The sequence below is a fragment of the Triturus cristatus genome, chromosome 10 (assembly GCF_964204655.1).
Source record: "Triturus cristatus chromosome 10, aTriCri1.1, whole genome shotgun sequence".
NCBI lineage: Eukaryota > Metazoa > Chordata > Amphibia > Caudata > Salamandridae > Triturus > Triturus cristatus.
In genome coordinates, this window is record NC_140593.1 from 51400671 (window position 1) to 51423240 (window position 22570).

Sequence of the window (22570 nt, forward strand, 5' to 3'; positions counted from 1 at the left end):
TGCGGTGCACGTTCCCTGTTCTACTCGAAGTCATAAGTGACAAGGCTGTTGCTGCCGTGGATTAAACTGCGCAGAAGCGCATGAAGGATTGACCTTTTCTCTGGCTCGTCCATCCAGCACACTTTGAGGTCTCCCAGCTGCACTTCCTGAGAGCCGGAGGAAAGAGAGAAAGCAGCTCCCTGTTCTTACATGGAGTGCTTGAATTACGTGTCTCAGCCAATCTAGATGCCCCTTTCAAGTTTTTAGGTCTCGGCTAGCGAAGGCTGCGCTTGCGCAGTCTCGCTTGCGAGAGATAATGACTTGGAGAAGAGGGGCTTGAACCCGCCCCTCTTCTCCCCTGTTCTCCATTGGCTGGCCTCTTGAATGCTGGCCAGCCATTGGAGAAGAGGTCCGTCATTCCGATTAGGCCCCGTCCTTTTCGGATCGGGGGGCGTGTTTTTTTCAAGAAGTCTAATTATCTCCTCCAGCCAATGGCAAGAGGAGAACACGCCCCCGAATCCGAAATGGCCACTGCCTTTCTCCGAGGCATTTCTGCTTCGCCTCGGAGAAAGGCAGTGGTGTGCTTAGGCAGTGGTGTGCTTGTTTTTTTTATCCACCTTAAAGCCCTGGATAGGCTGCAGCATGGAGTGCACGGATTTAATGTCATTAACTGATAACCGTCCATTTATAGGGTTTTGCAGCATTTTCGAGATATATTAGCGGTTCACTTGGCTTAAAAGAGTGCAATTTCTGATATTTATTTGCTTCTATGCACTTAATTGCTTGCGAAATGAGCAGCGAGATGAGCAGCACAGGATCAAGGTTTAGGGACTAGCGCGGGGACAAACCGCCACTCCCGTACAGCGGGGCCGTGACGGAATAAACTCGTGACACAGACGCCCGTGCGCTGCGCCACGCCTCGCGGCACTCTGACCCTGCTTCCGCTCCCCCTCCCCTCACGCCGCTCCTCTGATGATGCTATCGCCGGTGGGCACGTGGGGGTGATGCTGCCAGTTCCTGGTTCGCTGGCAGCTTCGGCACTGCGACCAACCAAAGCCCGCATTATAGTGCAAATTGGAGGGCAAGGGGGAGAGTCTAGCAAAGCAGTCCGCGCCGACCCTCCTCCTCCCGGCCAGGCTCAGCCATCGGGACTCCATGGGAGGGGGAGAAGCCGCGCCTCCTCCCGGGCTCCTCCAGCAGCATTGGCGGCGGCTCGGGGTGTGTGCTTGAGTTGCTGCTGCCAGCCGAGAACAGAGGAGGGAAGCCCGACTCACCCAGCATGAGCCACGAGCCCTGTGGGAGGCACTAGGACCCAAGGCCGTATGAAGGACAACAGGTAACCATTATTTTTCAGGGCATTCCCAATCGCTGTCACCCATCCAGGTTATGCATACCCCTCCTGCAGCGCATTGTGCAGACGGGTGGGGAGGCCAGCGACGGTCCCAGAGGTGGGGGTGGGTGCGGAGGGTCGACTATTAGCTAATGGGCGGTCGAAGGTGCCCTCGGACAGGTCTCTGCTGCTGGGTTGTGATGGAAGGGGCAGTGCAGGTGCTGACGGTAATGAATGAAGTGCATTGGCAATGATAACCAGCACATTCGTGCTTTAGCCAGGAGCTCTTTGGGTCACTGCGTGTGTGAGCTTCACCTGGGGTCGGAAGGAGCAGAATGTGTACACCCCTGCTGAGAGGGTGGCAGGCTCGCTGTAAGGATGGCGTAACTTCTCCCCAGCTTAGTTCACAAGCGCATAATAAAGATCCCTGTGGAACTTCGTCATTGTAATGTGCCTTCGGTCTCTTCGCGCCATTAGATTTCTGGTTCAGCTCCCACATTGTAGCTGTCATTTGTAGGTCTGAAGGACTGTAGAGACGATCCCTTTCACCCACTGGGGTCTATAAAATGGTGGCTTTCAGTTTCACAATACCACCTACAGTAAGTGCCAAGATACCGTTTGTGGTTCGAGGTGCTAAAAGGTGACTTGTTTCACTAATTACTTTGGAGGGTGCTATTCAGTCTGACCGTATTTGTAGAGGACAGTGCACAAACATACTGCCCCAAGCTCAGCCAGCTTCTCCATCCACGAAAAACAGCTCACCAAGCAGGGCCTAGAGGAACTCTGCTCCTCCTGAGGCACTGGTGCTTTGTTTCCGCCTGGCGCAAAGTGCACTGAATGCTTGTTTTTTTGCATCTCAGCAATGTACCTCTAACTATGCCAGCTGGTGCTTTCGTTTTACTGCTGCCTACATCGGGAGAATAAAGGGGGTTAAGAGTGCTGGTTAAGTGTTGTGTTGAAGATTTGTGGTGGGGGTTATGAGCAATGCCAATAGCTCTAACTTTAACAATGCCGAGACCATTGCATTGTAAATGCTTGTTCTTTTTATGAAAGAGGAGAGTGGCTTCAGGATTGGATGGGAGGCCTGCCTCGGTGCATATCAAACTCTGTAGACACGTGCACAATCAGGAAATTACCGGCAGCGCGAAGGTGGCAGCACGCACAGTCTCACCAATCACAGGGCAGCTTCATTTTGAAGGCTTAAGTGATTGGATACACTTTTCTGGTTCCTATTCAGCTTCTTCTTCCATTCGAAATTGTGTGCGAATGCATGTGCGCCCGGACACCTGATAGCTTTAAAGCCAAAAGACGACGCCAAGCGGTCGTCATTGGTGCCGTCCCTGACTTGTGAACACAGGCGAAGGCTCACCTTTCCTTGACATGAAATAAAGTCCTCACACCGAGGGACAAGGAAACTAGCAGCGGCTGGTAAATTCATAGATTGTATGTAAGACATGCACGCGGATGGCTCATGTTGTGTTTTGGCCTGGAGGTACACTTCATTTCTTGAACTATACCGATTACTTTCTTTACTAAGGCATTTGGCATCTAAAATTATTGAAGCGACATCCTGTCGGGCGCTTAGCTAGTGGATGTAGAGAGGTGATGGGGAAATAGAGTGATGCCTGAAGTAGGCAGGTGTAACTTTAGAGGAGAGTATGTACCGGGTCCTTATGAAAGTAAACTTACTTATTTCAATTTCAACCAGGTTGGAGAGGCTCATACACCGCTGATCTGGATGGCGGCACTATGTGTTTCCATTTCCCTATATAGAAGTGTCACATGGCTTTTCTTCCAGGAGGCCACAAATCTTTTCATTTAATTTTGTATGTCTATGCCGTCATCGAAACCATCATCTGACAAATGATTGAATCTTGGCATTTTACATGAATGTATAGTAAAGCGAAACCTTTTTTTTGCTTTTATTACATTTTTATGTGTCTGGTTGCAACTCCACTATTTCACCTCTCATTATTTACCAGCTAAGCCAGTGAATCATGCAACCAAGTGTGCAGAGAGAAAAAGTACTACTTTGGTCACTGTACAAATTTGACAAATTATTTACTTATGTGCATGAGATAATTTTCACCAATGGAAAAAATATAAAGACACATTCAACCTTAAGAAGTACAATCGGAATTGCTTTTAAAACATATATTTCCAACCTACAGATTTCTCAAAATATTCTGTAAAAAACATCTTTCTGCTCTATTCTCGGATATTTACCTTGCTTTGCTCTCTCAATTTGGGAACATTATTTAACACCACTGCTGCGCCGAATGACACTGTTTTTATGGTCTGTTTTTGAATTCTCACATCCCACTATATTGCTGGGCCATTGTCTTGGCTTCTGGAATGTGTGAGTGCTTTTGATATTGTCACATTTTCGTCTTTCCTCTGATTGTGGAGGCAGAGGCTGCACTTTGACTTTGGCACTCAGTGTGCTGTAGATCCGACCCGAGGGAAGCTGAAAACGTCACTCTCCAATCTCACTAGGCGTTTTCCCCATCCTGGTCCAAATACCGATGCATGCATTAAAACACAATGGACTTGTACATTTCAGATTTATATTCTATGCACATGCATGTCTGTGCGGTGTTTATCTAGCGCAAAGTGAGCTAGAAATGAACAAGGCCCTGTACAGAGATCGGTGTGCAAACATGGAGTACATCACACAGGCTCAAACTTACAGTTAAGAGCAAAGGGTATAGAAACGAAGAAGGGTGGGCAGTGGCATAGCAAGGCTCCCATGGGCCCTAATGCTAGCAAAGCAAATGGGGCCTAAACGTTCCTGTTGGGCAGTAAAAACATCAAAACTTGGAGTTCAGAGGCGCCCTCCTAGTCACTGCATTTGCTGCACAATTGACAGTCCATGCCCCTGGGGTCCCAAAATAGTATGTCTCAAAAGATGACCAAGCCTTAAAACAACAGAGTGCTGAAAGTCACCGGTGAAGAAGGCATGCTGCTCTATTGATATAAAAGGTTTCGGTCCAAGAGAATTAGATCACACCAAAGCTGAAAGATTCCATCAAATGTTACCCGACCCTCAAAATGTACCCCCTTCTTTCCCTTCTCATTCTTCCACCTTGCAAACATTAATTTATCCACTGGCTTGAACGCCATCGCCTTTTGGTCAGTAAGATTGGTGGGGTGAGCTTCAGGTTTCCAAACAACCACACTGGCATATAATGTTAACACACAATATATGGAAAGCAGCGTGCATGAGAGGGTCTAAGGGGCAGTGGACAAGGAAAGGAATGCAGACTGGTATGGGTACTGAGTGAGCTAAATTGCAATAATTTGTAAAAATGCTCAATATTTTTGAAGAGTTTCAAAACGGAGAGCGGGAGAGCGCGTGTGCTTTTTTTGTCTGTGTGTATGTAACAATTCTTGGTGGAATGTTTGATCTGAGGGTCATAAATTTAAATCTTGGTGTGGCCACTCAGCCTTTCATCTTTCTGAGGTGGAAAAATAAATGCATTTGAGTTGGATAACAGCATTTTGAATTCGGTTGCAAGGCCTTCTCTGGCGAATATGTGATTTACAAACATACATGATGTGTTAAGGACCTAGAAATGTATTTTAATCTTTTTTTCTTTCAATTTATTTGCAATATTACTCAGTCATTATTTCCTCTGTCCCTCATTGACTCAGTACCTTTTATGCTTGTATCCATTCCCCTGACCTCCTTTATTTCCTTCTTCTCATCTTTTTCTTTTTCTCACCTCAATCCAGGCCTCCTTTCTTCTTTTCATTCTTGCTTCCTTACATCCTCATTCATTCCCCACCCTTTCTCCTTTGTTGCATAGCTTCTTCCTTTCTTTTTTCTAAATCCTTCCTTCATCCCTTCTTTAATTTCTTCCTCTTTTATCCTCAACCCTTCCTTCTTCCAATCCTTTCTTCTTGCTATTCTTCCATCACACATCGTTCACTTCCTTTCTCCCTCTATCCCTTCATATTTTCTTATTTCTTACATCTTTTTTCCATTACTTATTTATTTCCTCACTTCTTTACTCCCCTTCCTGCCTGCACTTGTTGCTGCCTTTTTTAATGTATTCCTTCCTTCATCTTTTCCTTTCTTTTAAACCGCACTGTATAAGCGCATTCTTTTTAGTTTGCCAAGTTGCCTCATGTCCTCAAATGACCTTTCCTAAAGCTGCATTTTGAGATGTACACACATTCTCTAATTTGAGTTCACTTTTGAGTTGTTTTCATAGGCTTTCCATATGTTTTGTTATGTTATATTGATTTGTATAGTGCACTAATCACCTGAGAGGGTATCCAGGCACTTGGGCAGGTGTTCAGGAGTGAGGTCCCCGTGGTGCATATATTTAGCATCTTGCAAAACTCAAGAAGTGAGGAGGAGGCTTTGATGTGTTGAGGCTTGTGGGTGGAGCCAATAAAGGGAGTGAGTGGAGCCAGTTGAGGGAGTGGGTGGGGCCAGGGGAAATGGGGGTGGACTCCTAAAAATAAATCTGAGCACCTGCACTTAATATTTTACAAATTAAGCACTGACTTACACTCCTGAGCTCAATGAATCGTAGATGGCCGCCATCATGGCAAGTCTTGAGAGAGCCCCGTGGCGCTCTAAGAAGTGTCTTTGTGTTGATTCTACTTCTGTATTTTATGTAGTGCAAGCATTGCGTCTGTGAAGTCTCACACCAAGTGGCGCCCACACTCTTCGGCAGTGGAAGACACGAGCATCTTTGACGTTTGCTGGAACTTGTCTCCGTGCCTGCCCAGAATACGCAAGTGCGCATGTGAGCGCGGTCCATGGATCATGACACTAAGTGAACCGGTTTCGGTGCAGTATGACCGTCAGTGGGATTATAATTGCTCCCAATGGAGAAAGAGCAGCTAATTACCCACATACATGGGCTCCTTCGTGTTTCCTCAGGCCAACCAGTGAATTGGTGAAAGGACAATATTGAGTGAGGCTGCTTTTTTATGACTAGAGATATTCAAAGTTTTCATAAAAAGATGCTCTTTGCTTCCTTCCCCACATACGAAAAACCAGCTTTACCTTTTCTAAAAAAGTCAACCCCAACCATAGCTCTATAAAATCAGTAACTATAACAACAAAGCTTTAATGACCAGATCTTTACTTTTTACTCTGTCACGCTTAAATAAATACATATAAAAAACAATAGATGAAAGGCTAAACAAGTTGGTAAAGAAGTGCCAGCTCTTATAGCCCCATTCTTAGCCATGAAGACCAGAGGGTTGTGGCCTCACCTGTTCTCAGAAGGTTTCCTAAGCCCTACTTCTTTGGATGATGCCAATTACACGGCGGCGACTTGTTCATGGCTTCATTAGAAATTGATAGACGAATACAAGAGTTTCTGTAGTTATCTTATGGGCCTGATAATAACAAACCTTCTTTAATAAATCTTTCTGGTTTTTCTTTTACCACAGGATACAGGAAAAGCCTACATAACACCCCAGTGGTCGTCTCCTTCAGCCTCTCGGTCTCCGCGCTGTGGTGGGGTGTCGGACTGATCCAAGTCTTGGTTGGCCAGGGGGTCCTAAAAGGAGCTGACGATCTACGCAATGCCATGGTGCCTGGGTTCGCCGCCTTCACTTTGGGCTTTTTTGTCATTGGAGTCGTCGGAGTGCTTTATGACGATGTTCCTATCGCTTTGATGGCGTTTGCCATTTCCTATGCCAGCATGCATGGGATTGCCATGTACTGTGACAGCACCTTCGGCTCCTCCGCCGTTGCTTGTAACTACCTAATTGTCACCATTGTCAGCCTGTACCTGGTGGGAGCAAGGTCTCTTCATTTCTTAAGCCGGAAGAGAATCGCCCTCCCTGGTGCAGAATTGCCGAATGCTAAAGCCAAGATGGCTTCCCTCCTGATAGACTCCAGCAGAAATGACGTGGTGGTGATCGGACTGATCGTGAACTGCGCCTCGGCTAGCGTCTTTGGCTGCAAGATCCTTGGGCTAACCACCAGTTTCTGTGTGGGGCAGGTGCCCTGGCTCTGGATGGCTGGATTCTTTCAGGTTGGGGTTTGCATCTTGTCATACCGCTCCTTCGACTCCCTGACTGCTACCCTATTCGGTCTCACCTCCATCCTGAAGTTTGCAGAGGGTTATTCTCTCCTGTACCAAGTCTGGCAGCCAGCTGAGCCCCTGTTCCCTGTCCCATTATTTGCGGTTTTTGCTCTCCTGTTTTTGGTCTTAGCGTTTTTCATGGCAGCAAAGAGCTTGGTGGAAGGCCTATACGTACTGTTGTTTGTGGCCTATTGCATCTCAGTGGCCTGCCATCCCAGTGGTTTCTTCCACAGTGGATACCAAGGGGTGAACGTGGCTCTTTATGTGGCCTCAGCTCTTATCGCATTGGCTAAACTTTACAACATGAAAGCGACCACCAAGATCCCAATGGAGAAGTGGACCATTAAGAACCTGTTGATACGCACCAGATTTTTTAAACTGCAACAAGAAAAAGAGGTGCATGTTCCCATCCACGGCTTCTCTAAATACACCAGTGCTGAGGTGCTGGGCCACGCATGTAGTGTTCTGACGTCCTTTGCCATCACACCGTTTGTGGACCCAACAGACCATATGATCCTACCATGCGTTCTTGTCACAGCGGGGTTCCTAAAGCTTGTTTGTGGCTCTGTGTCCTTCTCACGTGGTAAGACCCTGGAGAGCATCGCCTTCATACTCTATGGCGTGGTGTGGATCATCTGGGGTACCACCAGGTATGGTGGCCTGTACGGCTCAACCAGGGGCTTCCACTTGGCAGTGGGCATCATCTGTTTTATGGTCCTGAATGGCATTATTGTCATCTGTACCCTCTTCCTGAGCAAGGCCTGGTTCATTTACTGCCTTACCTTTGAACTCATCCTCATAAGCTTCATGTTGGATACCCTTGGAGTCCTGCCACTCGGCTATGACATTGCTGCCACCATCATCTTTGGCATGGTCAGCTTCTACTGCTTTCTCTCTGGACTGGTCAACAGTACTTTTGAGGACCCTCAGCTGCCCATGGGTCGCCCCATCTTAAAGCTACAGGGTTTTCATGGAGGGTCCTCAAAGTGCACCCATCTTCCTGCCAGGAGGGCCACATCCGTCAAGCAGGTTGCAGGTAAGAAGACTCTTATGGAAATGTTCTATTTTTGCATTATGGTTCCATTGATGATTCCAGCCGTAGTAAATTAGGGTATCTTAAAACAAATCCCTATGCCACAACAGATTTTGGGAAAAGATCAATTTTGGACGATTCCTTGTATTTTCAAGCCATAAGATATATTTTTTTAAATGCAACATTTTATGTATTTACGCGTATTACAAGTGCAGCATCATACTAACAAACCTGATAAAGAATTAAACAAATCCCTTTGTTAAATTTCCAAATGCAACTCTATCCGAATGCAAACTTAGTGTCTTTTCATGTTCAGGGCACACTCCACCCTTAGATACTCCATGAAAGGGATGGTGTATGTGCTTCTCTCGCTCGCTCTTCCTCTCGCTTTCTTTCTCTCACTCTCTCTTCCTCTCGCGTTCTTTCTCTCGCTCTTTCTTTCTCTCACACTCTCTTCCTCTCGCTTTGGTTCTCTCACTCTCTCTTCCTCTCGCTTTCTTTCTCTCACTCTCTTTCTTTCTCCCACTCTTTCTCTCACTCTCTCTTTCTCTCGCTCTTTCTTTCTCTCACTCTCTCTTCCTCTCGCTTTCTTTCTCTCACTCTCTCGCTCTTTCTTTCTCTCGCTCTTTCTTCCTCTCGCTTTCTTTCTCTCACTCTCTCTTTCTTTCTCTAACTCTCTTTCTCTCGCTCTTTCTTTCTCTCACTCTCTCTTTCTCTTGCTCTTTCTTTCTCTCGCTCTCTCTTCCTCTCGCTCTTTCTTTCTCTCTCTCTCTCTTTCTCTCGCTCGTTCTTTCTCTCTCTCACTTTCTCTCACTCTCTCTTTATCTTGCTCTTTCTTTCTCTTGCTCTTTCTTTCTCTTGCTCTTTCTTTCTCTTTGATATCTTTACGGGTTGCGAGCGACTGCCAGGTGCATCATTTAAGGTGAGCAGGAGGTAGTCATTGCTGCCGCTGTGCTTTGATACCACCCCAGAGGACAGCTCTGAATCCCTGTGATCTCAGAGGTCTTATATTGCGAGAGTATGGTTGCCTTCATGATTACAGCTGCTTCCCATCAATAACTGATGATCAACAAGCTGCTGCTTCAAGAGTTCAATGCTTAAATGAAATACATGATGGCACCCGAAGAGGACTAAAGTTCATGTGATGTAACTTCCTGTGATCTCTTCACGTTCAAACCATTTGCAACGTCACTTCCTCCATCCTTTCAGTGTGCTGAGATAACACCGCTGGTGAATGGGTCGACAAGCGTCACTACAGCGCTCCTCGACATGTTTGTGCAATCAATAAGCTTGCTCTACAGACAATCACTGAAGTTCTTTAATGAGAAGAGGTCTCTGGTGGTATGAATGCAGCCCTTTGAAAATGATAGAGCAATATGATTATTAATTATGAAAGTTCTTCTGCCTCAATTTTAACAGATGCACATGACAACATTCACAGATGGGTTGTTACAGGTTTTCCAGGAGGAAAGAATCAAGAGCAAAATTGCCAAGATCAATGCAAGAGGCGCTTATAGTCACGCTGCCCGAGCCAGACAGGGATCTTATTCAATTAGGCTCCTATACACTGTTGTCAGTGATCAACGTGAATGTCAAAGTCCTGTCAAAAGTAATGGCCAACAGGCTGCAGGGTTGGTTAATGCCTTGGTCCATGAAGATGAGAGTAGCTTCATCCCGGAGGGAAGCACTCTCATGACTGTCCGTCGGTTCACACATTTAATGCATGCCACTCGGAGCATGGACTTAGAGGGGGTGCTGGTTGCCCTAAATATTGAAAAGGCATTTGATACAGTGGATTGGGGGTATCTTTGGGAGGTATTGTAGCGAATGGGATTCAGCCCAGGTTTTATCAACTGGGTTTCCATGCTATGTTCGGGTCCTACAGCTAGGGTCAGGTCAGGCGGTTATATATTAGACGGGTGGGCTGGCGAAAGGGGTTGAAGGCAGGGCTGCCCACTCTCCCCCCTCCTATTAGCTCTTGCAATGAAGCCCTTGTTGATCCATCTTCAGGCATTGATGGGCCAATGGAGTGTTTGTGTTGGGGACTTGGAACATGTTGTCTTGTTGTATGTGGATGACACTCTTGTAAATATGCAACAACCACAGACCTCAGTGCCGACGTTATTGGTGGAACTGCACTGGTTTTGCAGAGCCTCTGGTCTCCATGTCAACCAGGAGAAGTCTCTGGTATTCCCTCTTGCAGGGCTGGACATACGAGACCCGGAGCACCTACAGAACATGGGAATCAGGGTAAAACAGAAGAAATTCGGATACCTGTGGATGCAGGTACCGCACACTGCAGCTAAACAATACCGTTGGGTAGAGTGTTGATGGGGAGGACAGCTTCAGTTGGATTTTGGAATGAACTGACACTTTCAGAGGCGGGCAGGATCTCAGTGGCAAAATAGTATTCTTTCTTGCTGCTTGTCCTCAACTCACAATGCCTGCTCCACAAACACACGCTTAAAGAAACAGACAGTATTTTGATTGTCTCAGTATGGGCAGGTAAGCGAAGTAGGTTGGGGATTTTAGAGCTGGATGTAGCTGATGGAGGTCTTGGCCTTCCTGATCTGGGGCTGTACTATTTGGAGGAGGTTTTTCAGCATGCTGATGGAGTGCTGACGGAGGCAACTGGGACAAAGTTTGCTTGCAGGGGTTCCCGGAGCGGGGGATCTACCCGTGAGATTGATGGCAGGTGTCCGACAAGATCAATATCGCTCCTATATAGGGCACCAGGTATCATGAGCATTGGAGACCACAATGAAGATGGTAATACACAAATCGTTCTTCTCTAGGGAGCTTCCAATATGGTGGCTGCAGCTGTTTTTAAAAATCAGAAAAGTTAAGTCAAATAGTGAATGGAGAGAGGGGGTTGTAAGAGATTGGGGGGTATTTCTCTAGGTGATAGCTGTATTACCTTTGAAGAGGCACAAGAGACATTTGGGGTGGGGATGGGGTAATTCCTGCAGTTTGCTAAACTGGCCAAAACAGCAGGAGATATTGGGCCATGTTTCACCACTGCGCTTAAGGACACGCGTGTTAGAAGTAATGTTGGATGTGGGCTCGCCCAGGCAGTTGGTGTCCCACCTCTAGGAGGCCTTGAAAAGAAACAGAGTTCAAGTTGCATTGCCCACTAGGCCTAAAAGGGAGAAGTACCTCTTAATGCCACTGTCTGATGGGGACTGGAATCAGGCCTGCACATTGATAAAGGAGGGTTCTAGCAATGCCAGATCTATGTTTGGTCATTTCGATGTGTTACATCGCACTTACCTATCACCTACACGACGATATGTAAGATATACCAGACCCACCCGGATACATGTCCCAGGTGTATGCAGAGAGGTGTGGGGTTTATAAACACAATTTAGAATAGCGGTAATGCAATATTGGATGGACACTGTCCAACCTCTGAGGTGGGTAAAGGGTATCAGACTAGATGAACAAGTTACTTACCTTCGGTAACGATGTATCTGTAAGAAACATTAGTTAGTTAGATTCCTCACCTTAGAATATCCCCAGGCGTCAGACTGGATCCGGAAGATTTTTCGTCAGCAATACCCCTTGCGCGTCGCTAGGCGTCGTCTGCGGCTCCGCGTCCGTCGTCGGGCGCCGGAATGACGTCGTCAGAGTACTTAGACGCCGCCCTCGCGCGCTGACGTCAGTTCTTGTACATAGCTTTCCGCGCCAGGAACGCAGAGCCATGCAAAGACCGACACTGGTGCCAAAAATAAAATCTAGGGGCATGAAAAGGATAACCTTAACCCTAGATGTCAGTTCGCAGAACGGGGAGGATGGGTGGGTCGGTGAGGACTCTAACTAACTAATGTTTCTTACAGACACATCGTTTCCGAAGGTAAGTAACTTGTTCATCTGAAAGAAACACGTTAGTTAGATTCCTAACCTTAGAATAGATACCCAAGCAATACCTACCCCGGTGGTGGGTCTGCGAACCAAGATCACACCAGAAAGTCCTGGAGGACAGAACGGCCAAAGAAGCCATCCCTCCGGACTTGGCTGTCAAGGCAATAATGCCTGGCAAACGTGTGTAGCGAAGCCCACGTTGCCGCCTGACAGATGTCCTGCAAAGGGACACCCCGTCCCAAAGCAGTGGGCCGTGGCCCGAGTAGAATGGGCGCGCAGCCCAACAGGAGGATCCTTTTTTGCCAAGGAGTAACAAATTTTGATGCACAAAACGACCCACCAAGAGATGGTCCGTTTGTGCACAGCTTTCCCCTTCTTAGCACCCACGTATCCAACGAAAAGTTGGTCGTCCACCCGGAACTGCTTTGTGCGGTCCAGATAAAAGGAGAGCGCACGTTTTGGGTCCAGACGGTGGAGCCTCTCTTCCTCTTTGGAAGGATGCGGAGGCGGAAAGAAGGTGGGCAAGGTGACAGACTGCCCAAGATGAAATGGAGTCACCACTTTCGGAAGAAAGGAGGGACGAGGCCGAAGGACAACCTTGTCCGGATGAACAGAGAGAAAAGGAGGCTTTGAAGATAAAGCCTGGAGCTCACTCACCCGTCTAGCCGAGGTGATGGCTACCAGAAAAGCAGTCTTAAGCGTCAGCAGACGAAGAGGACAATTGTGAAGAGGCTCAAAAGGAGCGCACATCAGAAATGTGAGAACAAGATTCAAGTCCCACTGAGGCATTACAAAAGGGACAGAAGGGAACGTGTGAGTAATGCCCTTCAGAAAGCGTGTAACTACAGGGGACTTGAAAAAAGAAGGCTGATCAGGAAGCCGCAAAAGGCAGAGATGGCAGCAAGATAACCTTTCAGGGTGCCCAGGGCAGAGCCCTGCCGGGCCAAAGAAAGAAGAAAGAGGAGAACCTCAGAAAGAGGGGCGGAAAGGGGATCCACAGCCTTTGCTGTGCACCATGCCACAAATTTGTTCCACCGGCAGGCGTATACCGTCTTTGTGGAGGGACGCCTGGCTGCCAGAATGATATCACAGACTTCAGGAGGCAAGTCAAATGGCATCAACTGCTGCCGCTCAATCTCCACGCATGGAGGTGGAGGCTGGACAGGTTCGGGTGTAGGACCGTCCCCTGCTGCTGCGACAGAAGATCCTCCCGAAGGGGCAGACGTATCGGAGGATCGGTCAACATACTGAGTAGCTCGGGATACCAGTACCTTCGTGCCCAATCCGGGGCCACCAAGATGACTTGGGCCCGGTTGTGCCTGATCTTCTTCAGCACTGTGGGCAGAAGTGGTATAGGAGGAAAGGCGTACAACAGACCGCAACTCCACTCGTGATGAAAAGCGTCGCCGAGCGAGTGCCGCCTTGGAAATTCCAATGCGCAGAACTGCTGACATTGCGCGTTCTCTTCGGTGGCGAATAGATCTAACCAAGGCTCTCCCAACTGCTGAAAGAGACCTTGCGCCACTTCGGAGTTCAGACGCCATTCGTGATCCATCATGCACCGGCGGCTGAGTTCGTCTGCTCTGGCGTTCAGAGAGCCCGCCAGATGTTGAACCACTAGGGTGACGCCCTGGTGTTCCAGCCACGTCCAGAGGCGCAGAGCCTCCTGACAAAGGGTCCACGACCCCACCCCGCCCTGTTTGTTGCAATACCACATGGCGGGGGTGTTGTCCGTGAATACCTGCACGACACTTCCCCTGACAGAGGGAAGGAAGGCTTTCAGTGCAAGTCGGATCGCTCTCAACTCCAACAGGTTGATGTGGAGGCGAGACTCCGCCGGAGACCAGAGGCCTCTGATCTCCGCCTCTCCCATATGACCACCCCATCCCAGGAGGGACGCATCCGTCACTACGACATGCTCCGGTTGGGGAAGGGAGAGGCTCTTGCCCGTGACCCAATCGCGGTCCGTGAGCCACCACTGCAATTGCTGTGCAGTGCCCTCCGAGATCAAGACATGGTCGGACAGGTTGCCGCGATGCTGGGCCCACTGAAACTTCAGGTCCCACTGCAGAGCCCGCATGCGCCGCCTGGCGTGATGCACTAGTAGGATGCAGGAAGCCATCAGCCCCAGAAGCCGCAACACTAGCCTGACCGAAACCCAGGATAGAGGCCGAAAGATGGGAATCAGGGCCTGAATATCCCGGACCCGCTGTTCCGGCGGATAGACCCGGAACTGCGCCGAATCGAGAACCGCTCCGATGAAGAGGAGCTTCTGAGAGGGACTCAGGTGTGACTTCGGCACATTGATGGAAAACCCCAGCAAATGCAGGAGATCCGCCGTAGTCTGGAGGTGGGAGACGACTGCCTGGGGCGAGCCCGCCTTCAACAACCAGTCGTCGAGATAGGGGAAGACTGGAACCCCTGATCTGCGCAGATGAGCTGCGACCACCGCCATCACTTTCGTGAACACCCGAGGGGCACTGGTGAGGCCGAAGGGGAGCACGGTGAACTGAAAATGCTCCTGGCCCACCGTGAACCGCAGGTAACGCCGGTGGGCCGGCAGGACGGGGATGTGGAAATATGCGTCCTGCAAGTCCAACGCTACCATCCAGTCTCCAGGGTCGAGGGCCGTTAGAACCTGAGCCAAAGTCAACATTTTGAACCGTTCCTTCCGGAGGAAGGCATTGACGTTCCTGAGGTCCAAGATAGGGCGTAGGCCCCCTTTGCCCTTCTTGGGAACCAGAAAGTAGTGGGAATAACAACCACGACCTACTTCTGGGCTCGGAACGCGCTCAACGGCCTCTTTGGCCAAGAGGGCCGAAACTTCCTTTCGCAGAAGATTCAAATGATCCTCCGAGATACGGTGGTGCTGCGGTGGCATGGCTGGAGGGGTCGTCTCGAAGGGGAGGGAGTAGCCCCTTCAGACGATTTGCAGCACCCACCTGTCCGAAGTGATGGTACGCCAGTGGAGCAGGTGATGGCGAACTCTGCCGCCCACTGGCGAGGAATGGGCCGGAAAGCTCGGACTAGGAAGGCTTGGAGGCGGATGCTGCCGGGGTGGATGTGGGCTGACCGCGTCGTCCTCCAGAACCGTCTCGGCGGAAACCACGGCCGCGACCGCGCGCAGGTTGGTTCGGCAGCTGGTGGCTAGGCGGACGTGAGGAGGCACCCCTTCCTTGGCCACGAAAGGGGCGAAAGGCGGAAGATTGCGACCGCAGGGCTGAGAGGCCCAAGGACTTGGCCGTAGCCCGGGAGTCCTTAAAGCGATTCAGCGCACTGTCCGCTTTCTCACCAAAAAGGCGAGTGCCATCAAAGGGCATGTCCATGAGAGTGCTCTGGACATCCCCCGAAAAAGACGTGGACCGCAGCCAGGCGTGATGTCTAAGCGCCACCGTGGTAGAAATCGCCCTACCCAGCGAGTCCGTAGTGTCAAGCCCACATCGGATTGCATGTCGTGCTGCATCCCTCCCATCGGCCAGAGTCTGGGTAAGTTGTGTCTGGGCCTCCTCCGGGCACAGGGGCAGCACGTCCTCCACCGTATCCCACAGAGAGTGGGAATAACGGTCCAAAAGACAGGCGGTGTTCAAGGACCGCAGACCCAAACTAAGGGAGGAGAACAGCTTTTTGCCAAACTGTTCCAGTCTCTTGGAATCCCGGTCCGGCGGAGCGGTCGGGAAGGAGGATTGGGAGGTAGAAGCCTGGATAACCAGGCTCTCGGGGGTGGGGTGTTGGGACAGAAAACTGGGGTCGCCCGGAGCAGGGCGGTGGCGCCTGGCGACGTTCCTGTCCACAGGAGGAACTGTGGAGGGCTTGGACCAGGTGCCCTACAGAACGTCAATGAGGGCCTCATTGAATTGCAGCAGAGGCTCAGTGGAGCTTGCTGCAGACTGAAGCACCTCAGTGAGGACGTTAGTCCTCACAGCCACGACAGGCAGCTCAAGCCCAAGGGCTGCGGCCACCTCAGAGAAAGCAGCACCCTCCTCCGAAGCCACAGTCGGAGGAGAGATGAATCCAGTGTCTGGTGAGGTATCCAGACCACTGGCCTCCCCCAGTTCATCTGCCCAGTCCTGTGACAGCTGAGCCTGAACGGCCATAGGATCCTCGGACCCCTCCCATTCGCCCCCGTCATCCGATTCCTGGTAAACAGGAGGAAGGAGCGGAGCCGGACGATAGACATAATGTGTCTCTAACGGCGCCGTACGCGTCGTCCATCGACGCCGCAACGGCGCCGAATCCGAAGCGGGGCTGAACTGGGGCTCGACGCCGAGCGGAGCCGGCGTCGGAGGTGGAACCGGTGTCGACGCCGGCGGAGGAGGCGTGACGAGGTCGACCGGTGTCGGCGGGGACGAGTCCCTCGGGAACCTGCGGCGTCGTGGCCGGAGCCGGCGACGGAGCCGCCGGCATGCAAGTTGCCCAGTCGGGTCCGCGGGGCCCGAAGGCGCGCCAGCGGGCGTCGACGGCGGAGCCAGGCTCCTCATGGCCGAGAGGAAGGCCTCGGCCGAGTCGCGCGACCGGCGAGGGGAGTCCGAAGAGCAGTGTCGCCTCTTGGACTTCTTGGAGTGCTTCGACTTACCCGAAGACTTGGAGCCAGACGAGCGATGATGACGTCGGCTGCGGCTCCGCGACCGATCCTTGGACCTCCTCCTGGACCGGGATCGAGAGGGGCGCGGAGCCGAGTGGCGAATCTCGAGGAGCTTACGGGACCGCTCCCGTCTAGCCTTCGAGGTCAGGGCCTTGCAGTCCGAACACGACTCCGCGTCGTGGTCGAGGAACAAACAGTAAAGGCACTGGCGGTAATGATCCGTAACCGACATCAAGCGGTTACAGTCAGCACAGGCTTTGAAACCAGGCATCCTACCGGCACCGGAGTCGAGACAAGATCAAAAAGGATCAAAAAACTTAGTCAAAAAAGACTAAAAGGGGTAGCTCTCCTGGATCTGCGCTTACTGGCGCGGAAAAAAGAACTGACCTTAGCGCGCGAGGGCGGCGTCTAAGTACTCCGACGACGTCATTCCGGCGCACGACGCCGGACGCGGAGCCGCAGACGACGCCTAGCGACGCGCAAGGGGTATTGCTGACGAAAAATCTTCCGGATCCGGTCTGACGCCTGGGGATATTCTAAGGTGAGGAATCTAACTAACGTGTTTCTTTCAGATACAATTTATCACAGCTGACTGTAAACTCTTTTTGTTCCCAACACTGGCAGCAATACTACTCTTCCTGAAGGTCTGGCGCCTGCTTGCTTTTCCTAGATTTTGCTGAAAGCTGGCAATTGGAATGTAAACTGGTGGATCACCCAGGTTTTTCCCGATTGACAAGAATTTTCTTTTCTCTTGAAGACATGCTGAGGACTGGAGGGGTCTGCGGGATCCCATCAGATGCAGGGTACGTGCTGACAGCATCCTCTTCTTGGCCCAACGCAGTAAGGAGATTGCACAGGTAGGTGTTTATGGCAACGCTACATCACTGTTGACTCCATAAACAGGGTGTCAGGAGTTTTCTGCACTCCGCGTTATGCAGAGCTCGTGGAGTTACCAAAAACTCTCAGAGCAGAGTTTTTTTCCTTGCTCACGTTCGTCAACGTCAAGTTGGCGAGCACGAGCTAGGAAAATCCCCCTCCCGGCAAGATTTTTCATAATTTGCGATCGTCAACATCAAGTTGGAGAGCGCGAGCATCGAAAATCAAACTCCCAGTGAGATTTCTCAACGCGGGTGGTCAGATTTCTAATGGCGAGTGGTAGTGTATGTTCGCGACCACTCACATTGAGAAATTCTCGGTTCGCGTTGAAAAAGCTGCAGCTCTAGTAAAAATCTGGCAGAAAGGAAGCAGCGCCGGCTTGCGCTGTGCATGGTTACGCTTGTGATGATTGCACAGTGCGGACAGGCATCTGGCACTGAAAATCACCGCGAAACGGCATTTATCTAAAACACTCCGCTGCTTGCGGAGCTCCACGTACACAAAACTCTGTGAACTCTGCCCAGGCTTAGTCAGGACTCTGGACTTAACTAAACTGGTAAATCAAACTCCAAAGCAAAGTAGACCGATGGCAGAAGACGGACCTAACGCACACTGAAACCCGACCCCATGGCAATGGTGCAAGAATGGCAGTCAGTTTTGGAGACGCTATCATGAGGGACCTCCCCTCACGGAGACTAGCTGGCTAATTGAGGGGCAGATAAGTGGCATTTACAGGGCGGGATGGGTGGCGGAGTCAACTGTTGGGAGCAGGGAGGCTGGGGATTCTTGCCACACAATGCTCTTTACTGTTTTTCACACCAAGGGTACGCAGAATTTTTAGGCGGACCCTGGACAATTTGGGGCACAAAAGGGAACTCAGTTGGGGTTAGGGAGGGGAAGGTGGGACACTGGTATGCAGATCCTAGACGCTAGGAGGAGCGGCCATAGGCTCAGGAGAGTGGGCACGGAGGGGAGAGAAGGGCGGTGGGAGCCAAATGGAACTATTGGAGGCCTTGGACACTGAACGGGGGGAACATCGAGGGGAAGGGGGTCAAATGGGCGGAATCAAAGACCACCACAGCTACACATTACATAGAGCCTCATGTCAGGGTCCACAATGAAAATCCTCACACTCAATGTATGAGGCCTTAATAATCCCTTTAAACGGAGGTCTATCCTTTCCTACCATGAAAGCTCTGAAGCAGATATATGCCTGCTGCAGGAAACGCATCTCCTCAATAAGGACTGGCATAGACTGAGATCCCGCGTTTTCCCACACCAGTTTTTTTCATCTGGTCCGCACAAAAAGGCGGGGGTAGTGATCCTAGTGCCTAAGCGATTTAGGGGGACAGTGGGGAAAAGGCGGCTGAGGTCAAAGGGCGCCTCTTGGCTTATGTATTCCAGATTGGGGGACAGAAGGTACTGATAGGCTTTATCTATGCACCCAACTCAGGCCAGGAACGGTCCCTGAAATCAGCTCTCACGGAGGACCATGAACAGACAAGAATGCAAGATGATCTTGGGGGGGAACCTAAATTTTGTCATGGAGGAAGCAATAGACAGGTCGGGTAGTCGATACTCGCAGTCGGGGGAGGTCTCACTTGAGGGCAGACAGTGGCTCCATTCTTTAGGCCTCGTCGATCTGTGGAGAACAGTGCACCCCCACAGGTCGCAATTTTAATATTACTCACACATACAAGACATATGCCTGCCTAGACCACATGCTAGGTATGGAAGAAATACGCATAATGACGGGCGAAGTAGACATAGTCCCAGCGGCGTTGTCTGATCATGATGCAATGGAGGTCTCGCTACACATACCACCACAGCCGGGTAAACACGGGAGCTGGCGGCTACGAGAGACAATGCTTCACAAGGAATCGGTGAAGACACAGCTTACGCAGTGCATAACGAGGTACCTGGAGTTAAACGATTCCCCGGTGTGAGAAGTTGGCCTGATGTATGATGTCACTAGTTCTAGTGTACACCTTATATCAGTCCAAACAACCCTTATGGTGATTGGTTGTAAAGTCAACCTTATAGACCAGCTATCCTAGTGGTAGCATGGACAAGAGCAGTCTTAGGCTAAACTCTGAATGGCATGTGAAGCCAGCTGTGATACCATATATAATCCCTTGAATACCAAATGAAAGGAAACCACAACAGATATATATAAAATAAAGTGTATTTATTCTAGTCAAACCCTCAGCACTCTTTATGAGATTAGAGGTAAGTACAACACAGTCTTATTTAAGCATACATTAAGTCACACAGGTAAGTAATACAGTTAGGCCCTAGGGGCCACGCAAACCATATACTAAGTAAGTGGTATAAGGACCACTGTCACGGAAATAGGATAGGCCTAGGCCTAGGGAATCGCTGGGGCTACACTGTACTAGCAATAGTTAGGAAGTGGGAGGCCCACGGGATTCAGGTGCAGAGTGGAAACACTCACGCGTAATGCGTAAAAGTCGATAGAAATAGTAGTTGTTAGCAATTAACAGTTTAAGGACACTTCTGAAGCAGCTAGAGAGTCGAGACTCGGAAACTAGACCCTAGGATAGTCACTACCCTTGTGAGCACCGAAGTACCCAAGTTACCTAGCCCACGGACTGCGGGTGCATAGGTGTGAACTTGCGTCGGGTTTCGTCGTGGATTTCTATGGATGCCTGAAGGAAAGTTGCTGACAGGCAGTCAGTGAAGAGTGTCCGGTGGATCCCAAGGCTGGGATTAGAAGAGAGGAGACCTGCAAGCAGAAGGGACAGAGTCAAGGTCACTAGCCAGTGACCTTGTGGAACCAGGAAGGAACCAGGCGATGTCGTGAAGATTGCAGGTGAAGGTGAAGCTTGTCGCTGCAGCCACGAGGACCAGGGAACATCGAGGACGACCAGGACCAGGAGGCGAGCTGTCCCACGAAGGCTCTTGCTGTCGGCGGCGTCGAAGTTGGACTAGGACTCACCAAGCCTTGGCAAGCCGAACCCACGAAGAACGGAGGACTTGCTTCTGGTGCAGACCAGGAAGGTCTGGGGTGCTTCTCTTTTGCAGGGAAGCAGGAGCCAGTCTGGAGGAGCCAAACCAGCAGTGAAGATTTCTGGATGCGTCGTCACAAAGGGCACTAGCCAACGGGCAAGCAACCGGACAGGCGCGGCAAGCAGGAAAATGCAGAAGGGCCCCACGCAGGACTCGTGGAGTGTGGGGGGCTGATCTTCGGTGCAGATGGTGCTTGGGGTTGGGGCTTCTCAATCCCCGGTGTATAACTTTGAGGGTGCCTCAGAAGCTGCGCTGGAAGATACTCGCCACTTTTCCCAGGTAGCCGGTCCCACGTCTCTCGTCGCCTCCACGGAATCTCAGCTCGGCTGTGGATGTGGATCAGGGTCGGAGAAGTCTGGAAGTCAAGGCTCTGGTCGGGCTCTGCAGTCGGTCCCTCGTAGAACTTCAGCAAAGCAAAGGGTAGTCTCTTGATGGTGCCTGTTTGCACAGGGTAGACACTCCTTGGCCACAAGGGAGATTCTTCAGTCTTCTTCTTTCGTCGAATGTCGAAGGTCCAGAGTTTCTGTTCAAGTTGTAGGTTCAGGATAATCTAATCTCCTGGGGCCCAGCTACCACTCTTATCCAAATCTGGGGGGCTGGGTTACCTGCTAGGTCACGCCTTATGGGTGGGACCTGGGAGGGGGGTGGTTACACCCCCTTCCCTTTGTCCAGTTTCGCGCCAGGACTGGGGCTGGAGAGCCCCAGCACCGGTTTGAACTGGACTATGCATGGGACACCATGTGTGCCCCAGGCAGTGTCTCGTTTCATTCATCCCTCCCTGCCCCAATACACTAAGGCCTGTCTGGGGTGGTGCTCGCACCTCCCAAGGCAGGAAACCTATTGTCCAAGCCTCCCTTGCCAGGATCACTCCCAGCAGCAGGAGGTCAGACTCGTGTCTGTGGCAGCAGCATCCATTTTGTGATGCTGGGGCTCTGGTTAACTTTAACCGGGTAAGTAGGTTACCACATGTCTTCTCCCTCTAGAAGGGAGGGATAATATCCTCATCCCCAGAAATGGGATGGGGGTATTATTCCAAAGTGTTAGACACCTTACACAACATGTTTTGATAAAGCCAAACCATAGTTACCATAACCGTTTAAGATTATAAGGCACTTTAAGAGTATATGGTAGGCTATATCATAGAACAGCCATAAGGACATGGTTCCGAAAGCTGCAGACAGGCTCAGCTCATGCTAGAACACCATCTCACATGTTACCAAGCACTCTGCCTCCAGGATTGTTAAGGCCTGCCATAGGAGTGGCTGATAGGTACACGTGTCTATATGTAAGTTAGGTATAGGAATACTACACCTAAGCAAGGGGTGATTACACGACCTTGCCCCAGCTGAGTGATCAGCCAGTTGTGTCATAATGGAAGGCCAGGCCAGGGGTGGCATAATACATGCTGCAGCCCCTGGTAGGCCTAGGGTACACCTATGCCCTGGGTACCTAAGGTACACTGTACAGGGGCCAATAAGGTGATCCTATCCAAATGGGTTATGCACCTAAAGTACATAGTATCAATTTAGAGAGAGAACAGCAGGGCTGTGGGTCTGATTAGCAGGCCCACAGCCACATCTAAGTCGAAAACCAGTAAAGCAAAAGCAAAAAGTGGGGGTGAACATAGAAAGCAGACCCTACTCTCCTACACCCGGATATAAATGTATGGGGAGCTTTGAAGGCGGTGGTGAGGGGGGAACGGATTTCGATCTCTGCAGCGGAGGTCAAAGACCATAAGGAGAAGAGAGCAGAGCTTTCCGCACAGGTGTTAGAGCTAGAGCGAGTGCATAGCTGGACAGGAACGCCTAGAGTCTGGAAGCACC

The 22570-nt window shown here is 50.4% G+C and overlaps 1 protein-coding gene across 1 annotated transcript in view; it reads left to right on the forward strand.

Moving 5' to 3' along the window:
* LOC146788813 (uncharacterized) overlaps positions 1 to 22570 on the forward strand; it is a 147825-nt gene that overhangs the window by 55484 nt on the left and 69771 nt on the right. The window contains exons 3-4 of the mRNA XM_085630973.1: positions 6725 to 8401; positions 17599 to 17698. Coding sequence (XP_085487099.1) covers positions 6725 to 8401; positions 17599 to 17698 — 1777 coding nt within the window. The remainder of the gene's footprint in view (positions 1 to 6724; positions 8402 to 17598; positions 17699 to 22570) is intronic.